The sequence below is a fragment of the Tenrec ecaudatus genome, chromosome 7, assembly GCF_050624435.1.
Source record: "Tenrec ecaudatus isolate mTenEca1 chromosome 7, mTenEca1.hap1, whole genome shotgun sequence".
Classification (NCBI taxonomy): domain Eukaryota; kingdom Metazoa; phylum Chordata; class Mammalia; order Afrosoricida; family Tenrecidae; genus Tenrec; species Tenrec ecaudatus.
This window is the reverse complement of record NC_134536.1, coordinates 67,827,708-67,852,390: the sequence shown is the minus strand read 5'-3', so window position 1 is coordinate 67,852,390 and position 24,683 is coordinate 67,827,708. Positions and strand designations below refer to the sequence as shown.

The window sequence follows — 24,683 nt, the reverse complement described above, 5'->3', positions numbered from 1 at the left end:
GCAATGTAGTATTTAAAGTCAGCAAACTATCTGAAAACACAGAAGGCAATGACCCTCTTATAATTAAACTTTAAATATTATTTTTTATGTTTCATTTTTTGGTAAATAATTTGAACCTTAACTTAGAATTAAAATTCATTAAAAATTTTTAAGAATTCTTCATTTTTTCATAACAAGCACACAAAAAAGGGGAGATCAAAGTAGTATTAGCAATCTTCAAATGTGTCAGCAGTGATTTCTCAGTAAACATGAGCAGTGTGGAATCATATTAAAAAAAAACAACCCAAAAGCCAATTTGGCTGTTGGGTCCTGCTTCCTGAGCCCTACCAGGTGGAGCCTTACCTTGTTTGGCCAGGGAATCCTGTCCAGATGGACCTTATCTGGTCTGGATGGGCAACCTCCCCCAGTAATTGACCTTTACCTGGATTAGCTGGGGCTCACTGCGAATCTACAAAAACCCTAGCACAGAGAAACTGAGGGGTTTCATGAATGGCAAGCTGAGAGAGGAACGTGGCTTTTGGAGAGGAGGGCTCTGCGCTCCCTTCCCAGACTGAGTAAAACTGCACTGGGGTCAGAGACAACACAACGGCACTGATGATACCAGAAGACACAAGATGTGCAGACCTAGAGAACAAGAGTGGAAAAGACAAACCGTGGCCAAGAACTGTTAACTTGCTAGCAGCTGGGACACCCAAGAAGGGACTGACTGTCCACAGAGCAGGGGCTGTGTGGAAGATGTGCTATACCAGGAAGGACTGGGAAGCAGCTGAGAGAAGCTGTAGATAGCTGAGTCTCACCCCTCAACCCCCTCCAAGTGAATCACTGGGCTTCCTGTTTGAAAATTTCCTGATGGGTGAGGAGGAAGATGTCTGCTGGAAGAGTAAGCAGATCTCTTCAATAAGCTGAGGGCCCAAGCTGGAATCTTCCGGAACCTCACTGCGAATATCTTCATTTCTATTAATATTCTGCTCAGCTTCTTCTGTTATATTCGAGTTGTAGATTGGGTATTCTCCTATAACTGTTGCAATGAATTACCTAGCCCAGGGGATGGCAAACATTTTAGATAGAAGAGTCAATCCTGTCCTACACAACATTTAAAAAATTATTCAAGAGTCATAAATACATTTTTACAAATGAAATAACGTGGGGTGGGGATCTCACTACCAGCAAGACCAAGCAGCAGCACATGTCCTTGGACCTCAAAATCCCGGCACAGTGGCCCTCCTTGGTCCAGAGACAGCTGTGACATCGGAGGAGCAGCCACAGAACCAGGAGCCAGAGCCTGGAATAAAAGTGGTGAGTGGCCTTCCACCCCACAGAGTAAGTAAAGATGAGGGCTTTAGGGCAGGAGACCGCCTGTGGAATGGGGTGCCTCTGGGCATTAATTGGGGGAGCTGGGCTTGCTGACCCAAGGAGGTAGAGCTGAGTGCCTTAAGGCTGTGGTTCACCTTAGTGCGGTGCCTCTGGCCACTTAATTTGGGGAGCTGGAGCTACTAACCAGGGAGCTGAACTGAGTATCCTCAGGTTGGGGCTTTCAGAATTGCTGAAAGAACTCCGTAACATGTCCTGATAAACAACTCTATCCTGAGCATTTCTCCCTTGCACCGCAGCCTGTTAACTGTTTTAATAAGTCCCTTAATCGTGAATAATGTTTCCCAGTCCTGAGTGACCACTGCAATAGATTCCAGAGCTCAGCAGCGGGAAAAGCAAAGAGTGTTGTGAAGGGCGGAGCGTGAGTGTTTAACTGTAACCAAATTCATTCTTCAAATGTGTAGACGATCTCACAAGCAAAAAAATACTAATGAAAAAAAGTATGGTAAAATATTTTCTTTTAATTTTACCTTAAATATAAATTAAAATAAGGCATAAGAAACATTTTGTGACCACAATATATACATCTGGAAAACAGTCTATTAAAGGATGCAAACAATTCAGACAATATAGTGTAAGCTTTAATATATAAATTAGATGTCATTTCCTCAGCTGTTAGTCACTCACAGTGGCCTCAACTTTATATATTAAAATATTAAAATGCTAAAAAACATTGCCATATAGATACAATGTGGGAAAATACATCATGTGTGACTTTATTCACACCCTAAATCAATCCATTCTATACAATAGTTTTCCAAAATAGAACTGGTACTTTACATGCACTAGAAGGTGGGATGCTTTCTTACAATAGAACACACAGGAAAGTAAGGAGGAGACATCCTGTTAGCGAAGCAACACCTAGAAGCAGTGGAATGTAGAGTGAGATTTTGCCATAACACAATCTCAAGACAAAAGTATGAAAATATGAAAATGGACCATTTCAACTACTTTCAATAACATCTTTATAAAAATGAAGTCTGTGATTATGTTTTTTCTAATTGTATCACAAAATGAGTAAACATAAAAGGAAAAAGGGAGACAAGAAAAAAAAAAAAGAAACACCCTGATCCTTATGAATTTCAAACACCAGCCCTGCCTATGGGCTGCACTGAGGCCAATTTCCATTGACAGTTCCCTAAATCACTTCTGCCACTCTGAATTGGGCACCGGCAGTGAGAAGAGCCTCCAGGCTTCCTTATGCCATGGTATAGCCATAGCTGCCGCAATGCAGTGCCACAAGAAGTCTGTCCTGGAGTACTTCTTTACTTGGATATTCAGGTAACTTCAGCATGTTGATACTTTAAAAAAAAACACACCATTAAATAGGGAATTTCTGAATTGTCTGATCGTTTTGTGTAGCAATGAAAATAAAAATCAATAATGAACCTAAACCACCGTGTCAAATTTACATTCAAATCAGAGAATTTTGCATCGGGTTAAAAAGAAGAGAACAAAACCTTGGGCGGGCGATGCCGTCTCCTTTATCATGCAAATTTATGCAAATTTAGCCCGAGGGAGTCCACTGCCTAAATAAACAAACAACAAGGTCCTTTGGAAACTTTCCTAATGTTTGACTTATATTCCAATCAATTACATGTATGTAGGGTTTCCCCACAATATCTCCCATATACAATATATAGGAGAAAGAAACAACATAGCTACCTATGAATCAGTGACCCTAAAATCCTACACAAGAGCTGACTTGAAGTTTCCTTTGAATGAAGTAGTACAGAAATCAGGCCACTGACCATGCAAATTCAAAAAAAGAACTGAACTTACCACGTACTGGAAGTTGGCAGAAGATTGGGAGTATATGGCACCGCGGCAATTGTAAAGTTCTGCAAACCACTTCCACCCATGATATTGGCAAACCCACCATGCGGAACCCTGGAACTGATTTCAGATCTGAGTAAGTGGTAATCAGGAAAGTACAATCTTTGTGCTACGTGTTTCAGTTCCATGGATAAAACGCTATTCAACTCTGCAACACTGACAAGGAGTATTTTTTATTTTTAAAACTAATTACCAAAAGTTAGGAAAAGGTGCTTTGTAGTGAGCCAGCAAGCTTCAGGAGAACATGAGTAATACCATGCTTTCACATACAGACCTCTCGCTGCATTTTCTTGTTGTGTTTACAATTCATTGCTTTTATGTAACGCTGCTAAAACAGGACGAACTGCCATTCACCAGGCCCCATGGTCTGCCTCGAAACGGTCACATCCACGGAAACGCTGGGGCTACCATGAGTTGGAGTCACTTGAAAGCAAAGACCATTTGCTTTGTTGTTTTCTGGGGTTTTTGTGAGGGTGTGTATGTGTGTGTTATGTGTAAATCTAACATTTATGTATCTTATGATTAAACAGACTGATCTTCAAAAAAATAACTGCTCTTCAAATGACTGGCTGTGATTTTCTGATAAATCAGGATGACAAAGGAAGCTTTAATATACAAGTAAATAAATACATGCTCAAAGCCAGCACTCTGATTATTAAAAATATCTCCTAAAATTTATGGTTCAAAGTACATTCAGAAAATTTTTAATGTGCTAGTAAATGCAAAAAGGGTTTTGATTGAAACATATATAGATGATATGTATATTAACGGGGGGGATTAACAATCCAATAGAAATAAATTTCTAAAGAGCAGTTTTTCCTTGAGCTGAGAAGTAACTTGATTGCTATATAATGCTTTCGTAAGAAGTTACTAAGTTTACTTTAGTAATCCAAATAAATAATAAGAATATACCTAAATCTGGCTAATAAAACATGAATAATTTCTATTTAGAGCAATTTATATGAAAGAAATACTGGATAGATCTGTTTATAAAGAGAATAAAAATAAACATTAGCTATTCTATGTATAGAAACTTGCACCTAAAAACCTACACATTGTTGCTGGTGCCTTTGAGTCCATCCCGGGCCACAGCAGCAACCCTAGTGCACGGAAAAGCCGCTGCAGGCCTGGGCCGCCCTCAGGACTGTCCCCATGCCAAAGTTCATGGTTGCAGCCATAGCGTTAATCCAGCTCGCTGAGGGCCTTCCTCTTTTTCACCACCCCTCCACTTTACCAAGCATGAGGCCTTTCCCCGGGGACCAGTCTATCCTGGTAACACATCCAAAGTATGTAAGATGAATTCTTATCATCCTAGCCTCTGAGGAGCATTTTGGCCGTACTTCTTCCAAGACAGATCGGTTTGCTGTTTCTGCAGCCTGTGGTACTTTCAACTTTCTTCTCCATCACAATTCAATGCATTGATTCTTATTCAATCTTATTTATTCAATATCCAACTTCCTCACGCAGCTCAGGCAATGGAAACATCACTGCTTGGATCAGGAGCACCGCCGTCCTCAAAGGAACAACTTACTTTTTAATATTAAGAGGTTTTGTGCAGCAGATTTACCTAATGCAATGCATCTTTTGCTCTCTTGACTATTTCCACACGAGTGGATTATGGACTCAAATAAGACAAAATACTGGACAACTTCAATCTTTTCCCCATTTGTAGTGATGTTACCTTGTGAGAATTTTGGTCTTCTTTGCATTGAGTTATAATCAGTACTGAAGGCTGCAATCCTTGATCCGCAGCAGCAAGTGCTCCGTGTCTTCCTTACTTTCAGCAAGCGATCCTGATGCCACGTTCTTCTTTGTTAAAAGCCAGCTTCTCTGAGGATTTGCTCAGCATACAGAGTGAATAAAAATGGTGAGAAATACAACCCTTTCCTGATTTTAAGCTATGCAGTATTCCCTTGTTCGACTGGCACAATTGCCTCTTGATCCATGTACAAGTTCTTAATGAGCATGATTAACATAGGTGACCAAAATAACACACATGTTAACAAAGGTGGCCCCAAAATGATAAAACGCCAAGTTGTTCTCAATTTCCTGCAGGTATAGAACTTAACAAAAATAGCACTTCAGGACCTCGCCTCGCTCTGCTTTCCTGGGCCCATGCTGTGTGCGGACCTGGCTGGTAAGATCACTGCCCTCTACGAGCTGTGAGATTCTGGTTGTAAGAGAATGATATCCTGACCCACTATCACAGTGACTGAGGCATCACCTTTTATAATGTGGAATTCCAAGGTCACAAAGCAGTGCCTCCTCCACGAGACTCCTTGCACCTCTTCAGCTCAAAGGTGTTGGCATGACAAGAGGCAGAACTCCCCTCCAAACTGACTGGCAACGATTCCGACCCAGCAACCCAATGGACAGGGTAGAACTGCCTCTCAAAGGCCAACTTGACTTAAGCTCTCCTGAGTTGACCAAGCAGCCAGACTATGACCTAGAGACCATTGAGAACAAAGCAGAATCCACCCTCACCAAGCTTCCCAATGACTTCTCAGGCCTGCAAGGTTAAGGCCCTGCGCCTGGCCATGCAGGTAGAAGAGCAGGCCAGCAAACAAATCAGCAGCAAGAAATAGCCCCAGTGATGGCTGAAATTAAATTTTAAATAATGGAAGGTCCCCATGCATTCTTGAAGCCCCGGTATATCACACAACTTTTGCCTGTTTAGATCTTGTCAGTAATTACATCCGTTTGCAAGCATGTAGTTCATCCATCACCACTAATCTCCACCACCCACTTTCTCTATACCGACCCTAATAGCCACTAATAAACTTTGATATCTTTTTAAAAAATAGCACTTCATCAGGACAAGATGAGAAAATAAGCTGTGAAAGTGATACTTATACCTAAATTAAAATGCAGTAATTGCAATATCAATCAAAACAATTTCAAGCTTTTCTTAAACTTAAATTTAAAAAAAACTTTATTCAGAAGATCCCTCTGCTTTAAAATCATTTTTTTAATTTTAAAATCTTAATGGAAATTATTCTGTATGCTATTATTCACCAAAAAAATCCATAGTATTTTCAATATTGTGACCTTTTTTGAAATTAGATCACCAAACCTTTTTTATGAGGTACCTGTAAGGGTATGAACTTCCAATTTTTTAGTTTGGAACTGAGTATAGGACTATTTATAATTGTACCTTCTCAGGACTCTGCTGGCATTAATCGAACATCCTTGAAACCTTATTCCTCTTTGAAACTAGGAACTGAGGTGCCGCCTTAAAAATCTGTTACCTTATGCTAACATCATTACATAAATGGCATGAATGAGAAAAATAAGATGGTCTTTGCTTGAATATTATGGTACTTTTAAATTATACAGTGTAAAATTAGCTAATGAAAACTGACATACTAATTTATATACAAAATCATCATTCCTTATTTTCCTTATTAAGGGATACGGAAATAAATGAATTTTCTTATAAAGCAATAAAATATTAATGATACCAGTAGAAAAACCATCAAAAATCACTTTCTGTGATAATTCTGGGTTCAGCAGTTTCAACACATTTGATTTTTCAGTAAGGTTACACTACACGATACTATAAAACATAAAGATGTTTTAGTATCTAAATATAAGTAACTGAATAATAAGACATTTCAAAACACTGCTAATGACTTTAGAAGTGGGGCTTAAAGAGTCTAGAAGCAAACACAAAAGTTCAAAGGAACTTGAGTCTTACTCAGTTTGAAGTGAAACAGGACTATAGCTGGACAAGTATTAAAGATGGATTTTTTGGCCTGCTTCCTTTCAGCTTCTACGCAGAGTTTTCCTTTCAAATGGATTCATGAGTCAGACTTCATGACTACTTACATAATAGATGGGACAGTACTTTTCAGCATGACCAACGTTCTTCTGTACGGATAGGAGCCCTGGTAGCTTAGTGGGTAACAAATTAGGCTGCTAACCTCAAGGTCAGCAGTTCGTGACCACCAGCCACTCACTCTACAGGAGAAAGATGAGGCTTCCTACACTCATAAAGAGTCACCGTCTTAGAAAACCACAGGGGCAGCGCTAGTCTGTCCTCTAAGGTCGCTATGAGTCAGTCACTAGTGAGCGAACATGGCTACACTAGTTGCATGGGTGGGGGAATACTTAGTCATACTCAGGAAGCCAAATGTATTTTCACTCTACAAAAGCAGCAGTGTAACAGGCATTTTTACTATCAAAGATCTTCAATAATTATTTTCTATAGGAGGGTAAATAAAAAAGCATTGCCATAAAATCACAGATACCTTTCTTCAAAAAGTATCACACTGTGGGCTATGTTTCCCAACATCTCTTCTATCTACAGCTATGCATTTTAAAGACCGTCTCTCCATCACTCGAGCCCAGGCCTACAGTCTGCACTCTTCACCTTGGCAAGTCAAAATGGCAGGTTTGAGACCCTCACAGGGCTCAAATACTTTTCCTTCCAAAAGTTCTTTGAATGTGGGAAACAAAAGAAGTCTGAAGCAGGAAGAGTAGGATATAGGGTTGGAGTGAATGAAGGGGGAAGTACAGAGTAGAGACCCAAAGCCCATTTGTGGGCCACTGGACATCCCCTCGCAGAGAGGTCTAGGGGAGGAGATGTGTCAGTCAGGGTGAGATGCAACACCGATGAAGAATACAGCTTTCCTCTACTTCCTAAATGCTTCCTCTCCGCCGCCCCCCACCCTCCCCCACCCCCACCCTGCCGCCTTGCCACTATCATGATCTAAATTCTACCTTATAAGTCTGGATAGAGCAGAGGATGTACACTGGTGTAGATAGGAGCTGGAGGCACAGGGAATCCAGGGGGGAGATATCTTCAGGACCAGGCATGTCAGTGGCGATACTGGGAGGGTAGAGGGAGAGGGTTTGAAAGAGGGAACCGATTACAAGGATCTACATGTGACCTCCTCCCTGAGGGACAGACAACAGAAAAGGGGGTGACGGGAGATGTCGGACAGGGAGAGATATGACAAAATAATAATTTATAATTGTCAAGGGTTCATGAGGGAGGGGGGAGTAGGGAGGGAGGGGGAAAAAAGAGGACCTGGTGCCAGGAACTTAAGTGGAGAGCAAATGTTTTGAGAATGATGAGGGCAATGAATCTACAGATGTGCTTTACACAATTGATGTATGTATGGATTGTGGTAAGAGTTGTATGAGGCCCTAATAAAATGTTTAAACAAAAAAAAAAGGATATAGGGTGGGTGGGGCAAGGCTTCCCCATGAAATTCTCACAGGACAGCCTTGTAGCCCTTAAAGAGTGAACAGAGGTGCACTTCGTGGTAGGAGGAAAATTCCCCAGTGCAACTTCCCTGCCCTTTTGCTCACCAATGCAGTTTGAAATTTTCTTAAAACTTCCTAACAAGCTCCTGGGAACATTCTATGTCCTTTGAGAAAATCTATCAAAACTGTCCCTTATAAGTCCCCCCAAAATAGTCGCCATAGCCGTACGGGCTGACCTCTCTGCTTGACATCTAAATGGCCGAGAAGATCCCTAGGAAACGCTGCTTTAATGGGGCCTTTTTTGTTTTTTGAAGGTGCACTGATGAGACTAAAACAAGTGTAATTCTGAGAGAAGCTGTCTGCAGCCATTCACGGATAGCACCGACATGCTTCTACATTTTTCTTTAGGCAACGTTTGTCACGTATGTATGAACTGGACCCTTAGTAGTAGGGTACTTTTACTTATATGCTAAAGACTCACACTGGCTAAATCATGGGGGCAGGGAGCTCACTATAATAATTCATTAAATGTACGGAGGCATAAACCATTTAAAAGTGTAATAGTGAAAGTTCTAGCTGTCACATAATAAACCAAAATAAAGTCCAGATGGCTTAAAACTTAGAATGTGAAAAGAGAAACTATAAAAAGTTACAGCAAAATAAGATGATAAACATGCACATAAAACCTTGGGAATAGGAAAGGATTTATAGAAACCAAAGGGAAACACTGACAAACTCATCTGGCAAGGTAACAACTTTAACATTTCATGGTCTAATTTAAATTACATGAAAATTTGTATATTTAACTTAAAAGGCAAATGATAAACAGGAAAAATATTGGCAGAGGTAAATGTTAACTCTTTTAAGTTAAAAAATACAGGAATTGGATTTTTAAAAATGAATGCAAAATAATGTGCAATGAGAAAAAGGCAAGTAATTCAGAAACAAAAATTACATGTGTGATAGCAAAACAAGTGAAAAATTAAGTAATTACCTTTTATATTGATAGAATTAAGAGAATGGGCCCCCTCTAAATCCCCGCTGATACTACATATTGCTATCACTCTGGAGTAAATTAACCATGTTACGTCAGGTTGTAAAAATGCTCATTCTCATGTTAAATTTTTTTCATGTTTAGAATCACTGTATATAAATAATGTCAGTGGAAAATTAGGATAGTGTATAAGAATTCCACCTTGGTGTAACACTATTCACAAACAAGAAAACCCACAAGATTAGATCGACTTAGACAAAAAGTCCAAATGCACTGCGACTGCATTGATTCCTACTCAGGGAGACCTCAAGCATAGTTCAGAATACAACTGCAGTCTTTTGAGCTACAATCTCTACAGAAGCTTACGGCCAGTACCACTGGGTGGCTTTGAACTATCAACCTTGCGGCTACAGGTTTCACTAAGATTGTGAAACCTTGGGATTTCTAATTTGGGGATCAGTCAGTTTAGCTATCCTGATAGGTATAAAATAAGCCACCACAGAAAAAGGAATGGGGGAGGGAAGGATCCCACTACCATCAAGAAAAAAAGGCTAGGCCTCAAGCACCTCTTTTAGACCCTGAGATTCCTCCTGCATCAAACTGCCCAGACCCAGGAGCACAGAGCTATGATAGCAAAGAAGAGTCAAACAAAGCAGCACCTTGAACGAGAAGTTGCAGCAGTAAAACCAGGTGCCATAGCAATGGGCTCCCTGGTCCCCAGGGCAATGAAAGCTAAGCATCTTTGGGCAGGAAGCTTGCTTGTGGAGCCTCCAGACCCCTACCTGGGTAAGTGGGCTGTCTCAGGTACATTTTGTTTTCTCGCTGAGGTTTCTGGCATGCTCTTTGGGTATGGCAGCAATGTAAGAGCTTTGTCACAGTGCTTGAACAGGTTGGAGGTCAAAGGCCAGTGGGCGGGCTGCCTGAGAGGCATGGCTGGGCATACGATGTCCTGACTAAAGAACTGGGCCCGAATATTTCTGATCCTGAACTGTAACCTGTTATGCTGAGGGCCTTCCTCTTCTCTTGCTGCCCTTCTACTTTACCAACACATGGTCCTTCTCCAGGGACTGGTGTCTCGTGACAATATGTAAAAAGTATGTGAGGCGAAGTCCTTGCTTCTAAGGAGTACTCTCGCCGCACTTCTAAGGCAGATCTATTGTCCTCTCAGCAATCCCTGGGACTTTCACTATTCTTCTCCAGCACCATACTTCACGTGCATCTCATCTTCTTCAGTCTTCCTTATTCAATGTCCAACCTTCGCATGCATATGAAGTCATGGAAAATACCACGGCTTGGGTCAAGTGCACCTTACTTCTCAAGGTAACACACTTGTCTTCTAGTACTCTAAAGAGGTCTTGTGCAGCATATTTACCCAATGCAACATGTCATTTGATCTCCCGATGGCTCCTTCCATGAGCTTTGATTATGGATCCAAGCAAAATGAAATTCTTTGCAACTTCAACCTTTTCTCCATTTGTTAGGCTGTTACTCTTGGTTCAGTTGTGAGAATTTTGGTCTTTATGAATTATCATCAATACTGAAGACTGGAATCCTTGATCTTCATCAGCAAGTGCTTCAGTTCCCCCTCACTTTTAGCAAACAAGATGAACATCCTTAATAAAGCCTATAATGATGAAAATGGCCTATGAATTCTGTTCCGCTAATGCAATGTGTTATCAACCCAGGTAGGAAGTAGGAGGTGCTGTGGGAGGGACAGTTGGTGTCAGAATTGCTAAGAAGGCTGAAAGGTGAAGACATGCATGATTTTCCTGCCCTCTGGTGAGATCAGAGGAGGTCAGGTCCCACCCTGTGCTGTGCTTAAACAGGAATAAAGACAAGTCATACTAGCAACTCTTCATTTGGGTATTTATCGCTAAGCCATTAAGATAGACTATATTAAATTTTTTCATATCAGCATAAAAATGCTTCTTACCTGCCAGTAACAAACTGCAGGAGAAGAACTCTCTCCTCCTGAGTAATATCTTCCACAACTTCCCAGAACCACTAACCAAAACAAAACAAAAACTCTTAGCTCATATTTCAAAGCAATTGTAGATTCCTTAATACTAGAGAAGTATGCAATATTCATAAAGCATATTTTATTCTATGAAACTCATTTATCAAAAATGATTTTATACCAAGCTTTCATCTGCAGTATTCCCATAAGAAGAATTTAGGGAAAATACTTTACTTGGTTAATTAATGTAGGTTTTCATCCAATAGTGCTGCAAAGCTTACAAAATTAAATAGCAAACCCTAACTTCATTCTAAGCTCTAGAGAGATTTTACCTGAATAACTGGATCTTCTCTTTCATAGCCACTTGTGTATTCTGTATTTTTTATCCAATCACTCACATCAATTTCTGGCATGCCGGAAAGCAGCAACTCCTTTGGGGAAGAAACACATTTCATTAGTCTTTGGGGTGGGGGTGGGGGGGAGAGTTATTACATTTAAATAGTAGATTTGTCTTAATTAGAAACTAATCCCATGTAAAACTGATTTATTTTTGTGACAGTTTCTGCATGTCATCAAGGACAAGCACAACATGGTACAGAATCCTTGATACTAATGATCTCAAGCACTGTGATGTATCTCCATATTGACATAATAAAATTGAAATATAAGAATAAATGGAGTATGTGCAATAACTTACATTTTCATCGAATGTATGAATAATGTTATGCTTGGTTTACTTTGTCCTTAAAACTCTTCTATAAAGTTCACCTAGAACCTCTTACAAAGTAGGCAATAATAATATTTTGTGACCTTGTTTTTTCCAGGAAGATCATCAAACAAGCAAAAAGCTCATTCAAATAATTAGAAATGAAATTAAAATGGCAAAAGTTTCTACCATCATGTTTTCCACAGGAACCGAGTATATGAAAAGAACCTGTTGTCATTTCTGAACTCAGGCTGTATTTCACTGTTGGATGTGCTTCCATGGTCAGGTGAGGCAATTACTGGCCTGCACTTACTAACCCCACTGACACCTGGAAGAATGTGATTTATGACAAGGGTGCAGAAACAATGTGATTCAAACCAATGTCACAGCAGTATCTGCTAGCAATATATGCTGGCTTAGTAGAGTATGCTTTGAACAAGATTCATAAGGCAGTGTCTAAGAACCCCTGAGAGCTTTCACAGTTCTGTTAGGGTCTCCTCTTCCATCTTTATCTGTAGGAAGTTGGATTTTCTTCATACACTCCATCCAAAACAACAGAGCAAGAAACAAAAAACCAAACTCTCTACTATTGAGTCGACACCAACCAATAGAGATCCTATAGGGCAGGGTAGAACTGCCCTGGGAGTTTCTGACTGTAGCTGCTTATGGGAACAGAAAGCCTCGTCTCTCTCTCTCCAGGAGTGGTTGGTGGTTGCGAACTTCAGACCTTGACAATTGCAGTCACTATGCCACCAGAGCTACTAAACAACATGATCACAAAGGGCTTTATGTAATACAAGCCAGCTGTCTTTTATTATGTCACACAGTAAAGAGATTTGCCTCGACATAAAAAACACCACTCTTTCACTATAGTTTTATCATTTTATTCACTAAGATTCACATTTTGTGAATTTTATAAGTATTTATTTTATATGAATAAGATGTTTTAAATGTCTTAATTTATATGGAACAAATGTCAATTTGCATAACCCACATAAATGAAAAGTGTGTTGATAAACCAAAACCAAAGCAAACTCCCTGCCGTAGAGTTGGCTCTGATTCACAGGGATCCTGTGGAGGGTTTCCAGACGGCAAACTCTTACAGAAGCAGACAAGCTTGTCTTAAAGAACGCCTCTTGGGTTTGAACTGCTGACCTTGTGTGGCTCAGCAGGCCAACATGCACAGCACTAGAGCATCGGGGCTCCTTTCATCGACTCGAAGCATTTGACAATGCTGTGATGAAGCCCTAGACCAGTTGTCCATCTTTTGGGTTTTAGAGCCCCTTTGATGAAAACGTTCTGGTTGGTCTCCAGAGACCAACCTCAAATGCATTCTGTACCTGCCTTTGCCCTGTTTGACGCCCTAAGAAAATGGCCCCTCAGGGTAGACTTGCTTTGCTGCTACCTTCAGGTTGGGTTCTGTCACTGGGAAATGCAGGTAAGATCTTGGAGGTCAAGGTACACTTGGCTCCCTCCTTGCTCCTAAGCTTTGTGGCCCTTTTGATAGTTCTTTATTTGAGCCCCCTGGGGCGACTTCTGTTGCCTGGTAAGACCCTGATAAAGATCTGCAAAAGGGAAGGGGGCTGGATTTGCTCATTTCTTAAATACATGAACACACACACACACACACACTCACACTCCGCCCCCCCTCTACCCAAGGCTCCAATTGCATCTGTCTTTTTATCTATAAGTTTTCTCATTGCAGATCGCACCCTTCTTGAACCCATTAGTAATGTAAGATAAGAGCTAGTCTCTACGTTATCTTACAAATTCACAATGTTGATCTTCCCAAACAAATAATGCCACCATTTTAGTGAAGCCAGTGTCCAAGACAAATAGGACTCCTGGCCTAACGTCTTATATACTAACCACACTCCAAAGCTGATCAGCAGTATACCTAATGTGAATCCCAAAGGCTTCGACTTTTGCACAAAACACAGGAAAATACCTTCATGCCCCTAAAGTAAGAAGTGGGTTCTTAAATACACAGAAAACAATAACCAAAAAGAAAAATTGAAAAACAAACCTATGTAAAACTAAAAACTTGTATTAACTAAGATACACCACAGAATAGAAGGCATCTGCAATATACATCTCTGACAAGAGTCGCATCAGAATATATATGTAACACAGTGTGTATTTTTGTTGTTAGGCGCCATCCTGTAGGCTCCCTCTCATAGTGACCACATGCACAACAAAACCAAACCATGACCAGTCCTGTACTGCCCACGCTTGTTGCCATCACGTCAATCCATCCCATTATGGTTCGTCCTGCCTTTCACTGGCCCTCTAATTTACCTAGCATGCTGCCCTTCTCCTGACAACATATCCAAAGTCCGTGAAATGAAGTCTCACCATCCTCACTTCTAGAGAAGAGTCTGACTTTACTTCTTCCAAGACAGAGTTCTTTCTCTTTCTGGTAGTCCACGGTATTTGTAATATTCTCCCCCAACTCCAAACCAAACCAAACTCCCTGCTAACAAGTCAGTTCTGACTCATAGTGACCCTCCAGGACAGGGCAGACCTTCCCCCAGGGCTCCAGGACTGTCACTCTTCTCAGTGTAAAAAGCTTCGTCTTTCTTCCATGGTGTGGCTGGTGCTTTCAAAGCTAACCTTGTGTTAGCAGCTCCACATGTAACACACTCCGCTACCAGGACGCCCTTCCTCCCCAGCATCATAATTCAAAGCATCGATTCCTTAGCAGCCTTCTTTACTCCTTGCCCAACATTCACATGCATCCGAGGCGATCGAAAATACCATGGTCGGGCACACCTTAGTCCTCAAAGTAACATCCTTACTTTTTAACACTTCAAAGAAGTCTTATGCAGAAATTTTGCTCAAGGTAATACATCATTTGATTTCTTAACTGCTGCTCCCATGAACACCGACTATGGATCCAAGCAAGATAAAGCCCTTGACAATCTATCTTTTCTCTATTTATTATGACACTGCCTACTGGTCCTGTTGTGAGGTTTGGGATTCCTTTCCACAGACTTGCAATCCACACTGAAGGCTGTAGTCTTTGATCTTCATCAGCAAGTGCTTCAAATCCTCCTCACTTCTAGCAAGCACAGTCGTGTCATCTGAACATCAAAGGTTATGGATCAGCCTTCTTCCAATCCTTATGCCCCCATCTTCTTTAGAGAGTACAGCGTCTCAGCTATTTGCTCAGCATAGAGTTTGAATAAGTAAAGTGGGCAGGCACAACCCTGACCCACACACCTTTCCTGATAATGACTGACTCTTGGTCTCTGTACAGGTTCCACTTAAGCACAATGAAGTATTCTAGAATTCCCACTCTTCTGAAAATGGCTCACAGTTTGTTATGACCCACACAAATTCCTTTTCATGGTCAATAAAACACAAGTAAACATCTTTCTGCTTTCATGCAAAATCCATCTGACATTAGCAATGATAACGCTGAATCCAGCTGAATTTCTGGCAGCTCCCAGCTAATGTATCCTTTCTTTAAAAGTACCGTACATACTCTTGTATAAGCCGACTTTTTAGCACATTTTTAATGCAGGTTTTGTGGTAAAATTAGATGCCTCAGCTGATATTCGGGTCGGCTTAGACTCGAGTATTTACAGTATCTTCAGGAGATTATCTTCAGGCTGAACTTCTTCCAAGACAAATTTGTCTTTTCTTCCGGCAGTCCACAGACCTTTCAACACCTCCCCCACTCCCTAATTCGAAGGCACAAGTCTTCCGCAGTCTTCCTTGCTCACTGTCCAGCTTTCACATGCAGACGAAGCGACTGAAAATATGGCTCGGTTCAGGCACACTTTAGCTCTCAAGTGGCATCTTTAACACTTTAAAGAGGTCATGTACAGCAGTGTACCCAAGGCATTGTTGTTTGATTTGTTATTAAACTCTTTATTGTGATTTAGGAGAAGGCTTACAGAAATCATCAATTTCACGTTCAACAATTTATACAAATTTTGTTTCAACACATCCATTCCAAGTCCCTCGATGTGCCATCAACACTTCCTCCTGGTGTTCTTGATTCCATTGCTCGTCCTTTCCTAAACCTATATCCCTAGGTAAATGCTGCCTTTTGATCTTAAACTGTTGACTATTCTAACAAGGGGGTGAATTCAGATCCCCTTATGACAGTGGCTCTCAACCTTCCTAATGCCACACCCTTTAATACAGTTCCTCATGTTGTGGTGACACAGACACCTCGGGACAACCATAAAATTATTTTTGTTGCTACTTCATAACTGTAATTTTGCTACTGTTATTAATCGGGGGACTCCTGTGAAAGGATCATTCAACCCACAAAGGGGTAGCGGCCCACAGGTTGAGAACCGCTGCCTATGAGGACCTGACATCCATAACCTTAGGTCCTCACCACTGTATTTAACCTGTAAGCCTGGTCTCTTTCTTCATTGGATTCTTGACAGCTGTTGACTCTGGATCCAACAAAATAAAATCCTTGACAACTTCAATCTTTTCTCTGTAATTGTTATTTTGGTTATTGGTCCAATTGTGAGGATTTATGTTTTCTTTACTATTGAGTTGTAATCCAAACTGAAGGCTATAGTCACTGATTTCATTAACAAGCCAGATTATGTCCAGTGCAGTGGAAAGCACAGGTTGTTAATAAGCCTCCTTCCAATCCTGATGCTGCAGTCTTCATTAAGTAGCCCAGCTTCCTAGCTTATTGGCTCAGCATACAGACTGAGTAACTATGGTGAAAGGACACAGGCCTGGCACATACCTTTCCTGATCTTAAATAATGCACTATCCGCTTGTTCTTTGTCAACTACTGCCTCTTGATCTACATACAGGTTCCACATGAGCATAGTTAGGTGTTCTGAATTCCGATTCTTTGCAATGCTATCTATCCACAGTTTATCATAATCCACACAGTTGAATGGCTTTGCATAGTCAATAAGCACAAGGAAATATCTTTATAGCATTGTTTACTTTCAGTTGAGTATAATGACATAAAGTTTAAAACGAAGAATGTCTGATCTATACAATTAGAAATGTGGAGAGCAGTCACCCTGCAGGGGTGATAGTGACTGTCGGTGGACATAAGGAACATTTCTGAGGTACCATGCTCACCCTGTTTCTTGACATGGGGTCTGATTCTATGGGGATGTCCAGTTTGCAGAAATCCATCAAGTGAAAAAATTTTAAATGTGTACCTTTGTGGATATAAATTATCCTTCAGCAAAATTATTTTTTTCATTTTTCTTTTTCTTTTCTTCTTCTTCTTTCATTTCTTAATACCACTCTGGATTACAGGTTGCTATGATGTTGGGAGGTTTCCCACTGGTATTTTACATACAGCAGGGTCAGCCACTTGTGAAGGGCCGGTTTCAGTGGAAATTACAGACTAAGATAGACTATGAAGAAGGAAGAAGCAGTCCAGTTCTAACAAGAATTGGCCTATGAAAACTTTATGAATAGCCACTGACTAATGTCAGATCTAAAGCTAGAAGAGGATACCCTCAGGCGAGATGGCATTCAAAATGGGAACAGAGAAGCGTTGTCTCCTCAAAGCAGAGTCAATGTTAATAATCTGATGGAGTAAAGTTTTGCTGATGAGGCAGGCCTGAAAATGAGAAGAGCTCCCAACATCCATTAATAATCTGAACATGGAATGTACAAAGCATGACTCTAGGAAATTGGAAGTTGTCAAAAATGTAATGACATGCAAAAAGATCAATAGCTGAGGCATCACTGAACTGGAATGAAACGGTTTGGGCCATTGTGAATCCGATCATTCTCTGGCCTACTATGTTAGGAAAGAGAAACTGAAGAAGCGTGGTGTCACAGTCACCATCAAATGCACGATCTCTTCAGCAGCACAAGGCTGTATGTGACTGAATACCATCTGCCCACCTGCAAGTACCACCAACTGGGGCTTGTGCTTAGACTGACACGCCAAGCACTAATGAAAAGCTGAAAAACAGAAGATTTCTACCAGGGTTTTCTGTCTAAAATTGATCAAACATGCAACCAAGATATATTGACAATTGCTGGTGATTGCAATGCAAAAATTGAAGACAAGAAGGATCAGTAGTTGGAAAAAATGGAATCTATGCCAATAAGCAACATCGTGATAAACAGAGAAAAGACGGAAGTTGTCAAGGATTTCATTTTAGCTGGATCCACAAACAACAGTCCAGAAAGCAAAAGACATATGGCTCTGGGCACGTCCGCCACAAGAGTCTTCTTCCAAGTGCTCGAAAGTAACACTGTCCCTTGGCAAACGAAGGGCAGTCTGACCCGAGACGTGGCATTTTTAACCACCCGGTACCGTGTGCAAGCCTGGCAATGAACAAAGCAGACCAAAGTGGGACGATGCCTGTTCGTTGGGGATGGGGAAAGCATGTTTAATATGCTGCAGACTGCCAGACAAACAGCACGTCTGTGTTGGAAGAAGTCTAGTCGCAATGCTTCTTGGAAGGAAGGGGAGATTCTGTCTCAGAAGCCTTGGACACGTTATCAAGAGACACCGGTCGGTCCCTGGAGGAGGCCATCATGTTCAGTATAGTAGAGGGTCAGCCAAAGAAGAACCCCTCCACGAAGGGCTGAGCTACGCGGAGGGGGCGGCACCGTGCTCTGTTCGACTTCCCATTAGTGTCTGTGCCTCAAAACCAACTCCAGGCACCTGACAAGAAGGCAAAGTTTGGGTCACGTGTTTTGGTTATAGCTATTTGGTTTTTTATTCACATGTCCAGGAAGTAACATACTTCTCTGTTTGCAACTGAAGTCAGACCTCAGTCATGCCTCACTCGTTCTCAAGTATTCCTTCATTTAAAAATGCTAAAAATAATGTTATATCATGCTAATATATGCCATATATTTAATAATAATCTTAACTATGCAAATATTATGAATCCCCACAAAACCAAACCAGTCATCTTAAAGTTAAAACCACAATAGGAGAAAGCTATAATACATGACATCCAATGAAATTACACCTCAATACACTTTTAATATTAACTTTTGAATTTTGTTCACTACTATACTAAACTGTGGGTGTTGAGAGTCAGCTCCCCCTCCTGGGGATCCCATGCATAACAGACCAACACAATGCCAGACCGGAGCCATCTTGAAGGTGGTTGGTATGCCCAGTCGCATGGGCACCCCTTCCAGCACTAGATCAGACGACATTCTATTGTGATTCAAACGGATTTATTGGCCCATTTTCAGAAACAGATCCACCAAGGCTTGTTATGCTCTGTCTTACCTGGATGCTCCCTTGAAGCCTGTCCACCATGGGTGATACTGCTAGGACATGAAATCCTAAAGGCATAGCTTCCAGAATCATAGCAACATGCAAGCAACATCATATGACAAACTGACGAACAAATGTATACTAGTAAACTAAGATATACATGACAAAATGAAAATACTGCTCAATATAAAAATTGAAGGTATGTATTAGTGCACTTATTCACATATTAAAACGAAAAATGGTCAAATTAATTTTTGTGAGACAGGAGAAAACAAATAGAATATTTTTCTAAGAATCTAGAACTTCCAAATAATGATAGCAACAAATGTACAAATGTGCTTGACACAATGGATGTTATGGATTGTGATGGGAGCAAGAATCTAGAATTTCCTACAAATTCTTTTTAGCAGCACTGCCATCCAGCCGACGTCAACTGGTCAGGGCGAAGTGACCCTGCGGGTCTCAGAGAGTCAAAGGCTTTGTGAGAGTGCTGCAGTCTTTCTCAAAACAGTGTCTGAAGAGAGTGGATAAAGAGAAAAGCAAGAAGGGAAGTGGGGAATAATGTATATGTAATGAGAGAAAATTAGAAATGCTTTTACATATTTAACAAAAGGGAGACATGCATTCCTTGGGGGACTAAAAGGTCAAAAGCAAAAGTAAATAGATGGTAAAGTAAAGTAACGAGGAAACACAAGAAACACCTTCTTAATTGGTTCTTCTTTCTAGAAATACAAGAAGTTAGTATCAGCATTTCTTACCTCATATGACCAGATAAGAAATTCAAAAGTAATATGAATATTGCTTATGGGAAAGTTGGTCTTCCACACATGGAGACATTAGAAATACATTTGCTTACCCTCATTTCACATTAAGGAACTGCTGATCTGGTCATTAAGCGTAAGAGAAGCAGAACAACTCTCAAAACAAGCCTTTCAACATAAGTGTTAACTCATGATGTCTCCTTATACATTATTCCATTCATCGTAGTAGTCTAAAATTATTTCTAAATTATACCAACTGGAGTTCTGTGTGTAGTTAGCAACAGAAGAACTAATAGTTTTCCTTACCAATTCATATTCATCAAAAAGTTGTATAAGGGAAGGCGGGATGAACATGTGAAACCCCTGTAAGAAAGCATTGATCTGAGGCTGAATGGCTCGTGTCATTCGAAGTTCAGTAACAAGCTGGACATATTCTGCCTATAAAGAAAAACAAATAATTCTGGTGATTTTTAAGAAACATTTTTGCAGATTTTTGTAATAAAACTTAATTTCTCATTTAAAGACCAATGCCTACAATCTTGCTCCCAATCTTGCCTTTGCACTACTTCTCCATCATCTAAAGTGATCTTTTAACTAAGGTGACCAGACGTCCTGCTTTTTGGCAGGACAGTCCTGATTTTGAACAATTTGTCCCGCATCCCGCAGCGTTTTAAAAAAGTCCCGGTTTTTGGAAAGAATGCACAAGCTAGGGAACGGCGGGAGAACGGAAAGGGAATATACACAATACATAACGCCATTCAAACAGTTCCTGATTTGTTGCCCGTAGATGTGGAAAATATTGCTATTAAAATAGATTCTTATTTCTATATATACACTGTGTGCGTTGAAATGGTTAAAAAATTTTGTGAAACTGCGGAAGTCGAATATCAGAAAATATTTGGATACAATAAAACTCGCTGGTTAGCTCTTCTGCCAGCTGTTGAAAGAATTGTGAAAATATACAATCCTTTGAAATCTTACTTTCTATCACAGAATTTAAATATCCTAGAATTTTAGAACAGTTTTTTAAAAAAGAATCTTCAAAAATTTGGCTAGTTTGTACACAATCAAGCAGCTCTTTTTCAAAATGCTATAAAACTTATCAAAGGTGACAAAATTTCGGTAATCGAAGTAGTAAAATGAAGTTAATAATTTAAAATTTCAGTGTCACGAGCGGTTAGAAAATAATTTTCTTCCGTTAACTATCCATAATAGTATAAGCCAGCTAGAAGAACAAGGTACAATAAATCGTGGAGATATCATGAATCACGTTAAAAAGTTCAATAGTAACTACATAGATTATTTAGAAGAGTGGATGGTACATTACAATGATATTGAACATTTTCATTGGGTTACATTAAAACAAGAACATAATTGGAATGATGTGCAAAAATCATTCAATGATATTACTCCAAATTTTCCAAATAGTAATATTTCCAAAAAAGATCTTTCTAGTGAGATATCATTATTAAAAATATATATTGATAAGGAAAAAGTTAAATCTTGGGCAACAGCAAAAATCACAATAGAGAACAAATGGTTAGAAATATTTCATCATTTTGAAACAAACCATGTTCCATACAATAATGCACTAAAAATTGTGGAATATGAGCTGTCCTTACCAGGAACTAAGCTGTGACTAAACATGTTTTTCCTACAGTAAATAAAGTGTGGGCATCAGAAAAATCACAATTAAGTGTTGAGACTTTGAAAGCCATTTTATGTGTAAAATATAATTTAACAAATTCTTGTGAAAAATTTGATGACCTTTTAAATGACAGCAATCTACTAAAAAAATCACTCAAATGAGAAATATGCCAAAGAATAAAATACGATACATAATTTTAATGTATTATATTTGTAAATTGTACTTATGTTGAAATTTTTGAAATATATTACAATACTATTTTTGCATTCTATGAAAATTTTTGTTGCTCCATATAGACCACATTTTTAATCAAGAACAATGGTGCTCCGCTTTACCAATGTTAAAATCTGGTCACCTTAATTTTTTTTGTTGTTGTTGTTAGCAAAAATGTATTATATCCAGAAGAAACTGAAAATTACATAAGTATATCCAATTAATGATTCCTTAACGCAACTTCCTCTTAGCTCTCACAGACATCTAATTCCAAGCTCCATATGCAGAAGGGTAAGTCAAAATTTTTAAAAAGCATAATAGGCATTACTAAGGGAAAACGGGGAGCTAATAACAATGAGTACAAGAATGAAGAAAGTGTTCTAGAACTGATTGCTTACACGGCCAAATGGTCACCTTAGTTTTAACACAATATAATTCACACCTCTTCAAAAAACTCACCATGGCTCCCTATGACACCTTACATCAAAGTCAAAGTCCTCGCCTAGTCTATATGGACCTAGACGGTCGTCTTTCTCCTGACCTCATTCTCTTCCACTCCCTCCTCCCTAATTCAGCTCGAGCTTCACTGGCTGCGTTGCAAGTCGTTCAGGCTTCAAGCTCGCAGTCTTTATTCCTCCTGGTCTCTCTTTCTGAAATGACTCGTTACAATGTAGTCTCCCTACAGGGAATGGCTTTATTTGTTTATGAGCATGTAACCCACCCCCTTACAAAATGACTATCTTAAAATTATTTAACAAAAAGACGATGAATGAACACACGCATTCATCAAACTCATCTAATACATGCATACATAGAATTTGCTGAAATGGCTCCTTTAAACAAAACCAATTCTATTCTAAGTTAGATAAGCTTTTTACAAACAGGCATTTTATTTTAAAAAATATATCCTCCTCATCATAAAATCTTTTAAAATTCAACTGGTAATAAAAGATATATTTTGGCTCAGATGAGAATCAATTATCAAAGATATTTATCAGTCTTGTTATCTCTATCCTTTTTAAAATAACTTCTAAGCAAGACTTCATGTGTTACAGCAATATGCTGCATAAAGTTCTCACCTCCGAAGAATGAATATACACAGAGGAGAAAAAACAACAACCCAGTTTTAGCCCCTTCCCTTTATTCTTTCTTGGCACTAATCTGATGCAGTGTTCAAAAAAAGAAAAGAAAAGAAAGCAGGCACTGAGCCAGCAAGTTATCTATGACTGCTGACTGACTCGCAGTGAATTCCTCACGGCCCTCACCCAGCCTCCTGTGGCTGCTTGTGCAACTTGGCACCGACAAAGCAGCCATCTTCGCTATTCTTCCTTCCCACGTGCCCAAACCCCACTGCTACCACCCAACAGGTTTCCTCCAGTAAATAGGAATCAATCAATTACAAGTTACATACAGATCGTTACTGTAGAAATGCATGTCAATCAAATCAAAGCATGCACTAGCTTTTCAGCGTCCAACTAGCGAGACAATAATATGTACTTAACACGCTTCCAGATATGATCAGCAGCGATGTCAGCATTAGCCCATCTTTTCGTTTCTTTGGCTTTAACTAAAATCGTCGCTGGAGTATGCTGTGTTTTTCTACCCTACTCACTCATCATTCATCCTCTACCTACATGTTTATGGTGCGATTTGGAGGTTGTTGGGCGCCCTCAATTTGATTCTGACGCATAGTGGTCCCAAAGTGAAAGGGCTTTCTAGGCTGGAATCATTACAGGTTTCTCCCCTGCCACGCTGCACGGGAGATTCGAACTACCGCCCTTACACTGAGAGGCCAGGAACTACTGCGGCGCGCCGCCCGGGCTCTGGAAGAGCTCACTTTCCTTAAACGAGAATGGCTTTCCCCTAAAGTTTTAGTTTTATAATCTGTTTCAAGACCTGTACAAACTATGAAGTAAGAAAATGAAAGATCTGCAATTTGTTCAAGTCCTCTGTTTGCCATCGCATGCCATCTCTACATGCATGCGGCACATCATCAGGAACCGAACCCAGGTCTTGCACATGGAGGGAGGGACTCTACCACTGGACCGCTGCTGCGTTCATCAATTAATTCCTAAAAGTTCCCTATTCTTTTTTTAAATTAATTTTTATAAGTATATTAATCTTTCTTTTGTAATCCTCTTCTGTTTCTTTCAATATTACTTATTTTCTACATCTATTATAATAAGTCTGGTCTATAGTTATTGCATTATCGATTTATGAAAACCAGCACCTTCAGGTCCCAGTCTCTGTATTAATTAAGCAATTGTTTTAAATCATTTTTCAATATAAAATCCAACTTATCACAAACTTTCCAGTTTCCCAGATTGATGAAAGATAATCGCATCCATGTAATAAAACAATCTGAATCTGAGTTTTTGTAAGATATTAAGTCACATACACAATATGCAAAATGCATATGTATCCCTGGCTTCTTATAGAGTACGTAAACAGAGTAACACAAAGTAAGGATCACTACTATGGACATTTGCCAGTCTTAAAGGCTATCAACATCCATTATTATTATGAGCTAGTGTTTCCATTGTTCCCATTGTGTAGAAATACACTTGTTTCACTTCTGTTATCTATGACAGTGCCCAAGTGACTCACCTTAGACACTTGCATACTATGTCTAATACTTTACATGTTTTCAGGAAACTGTGCGGACAAGTATGACAATGGGTGCTCAGAACTCTACGAACTCACAAAATTCAACTTTTTAAAAAAATCCTACCACAATCCATACCAACAGTATGTATGGATTGTGGTAAGAGCTGTTGGAGTCCCTAAT

At 39.8% G+C, this 24,683-nt stretch overlaps 1 protein-coding gene across 4 annotated transcripts in view; it reads right to left on the bottom strand.

The window, feature by feature from the left end:
- Positions 1 to 1,847: 1,847 nt before the first annotated feature.
- Positions 1,848 to 24,683, bottom strand: part of HACE1 (HECT domain and ankyrin repeat containing E3 ubiquitin protein ligase 1) — a 112,706-nt gene continuing 89,870 nt past the window's right edge. For 3 of the 4 annotated variants that reach the window (XM_075554721.1, XM_075554723.1, XM_075554724.1), the window contains 5 exons: positions 20,341 to 20,472; positions 11,702 to 11,800; positions 11,346 to 11,416; positions 3,154 to 3,267; positions 1,848 to 2,672 (listed from right to left, as the gene is read on the bottom strand). In XM_075554721.1, the coding sequence (XP_075410836.1) occupies positions 2,570 to 2,672; positions 3,154 to 3,267; positions 11,346 to 11,416; positions 11,702 to 11,800; positions 20,341 to 20,472 (519 nt within the window). In that variant the 3' untranslated portion in view covers positions 1,848 to 2,569. The remainder of the gene's footprint in view (positions 2,673 to 3,153; positions 3,268 to 11,345; positions 11,417 to 11,701; positions 11,801 to 20,340; positions 20,473 to 24,683) is intronic. The other variant, XM_075554722.1, reaches the window with a different exon arrangement.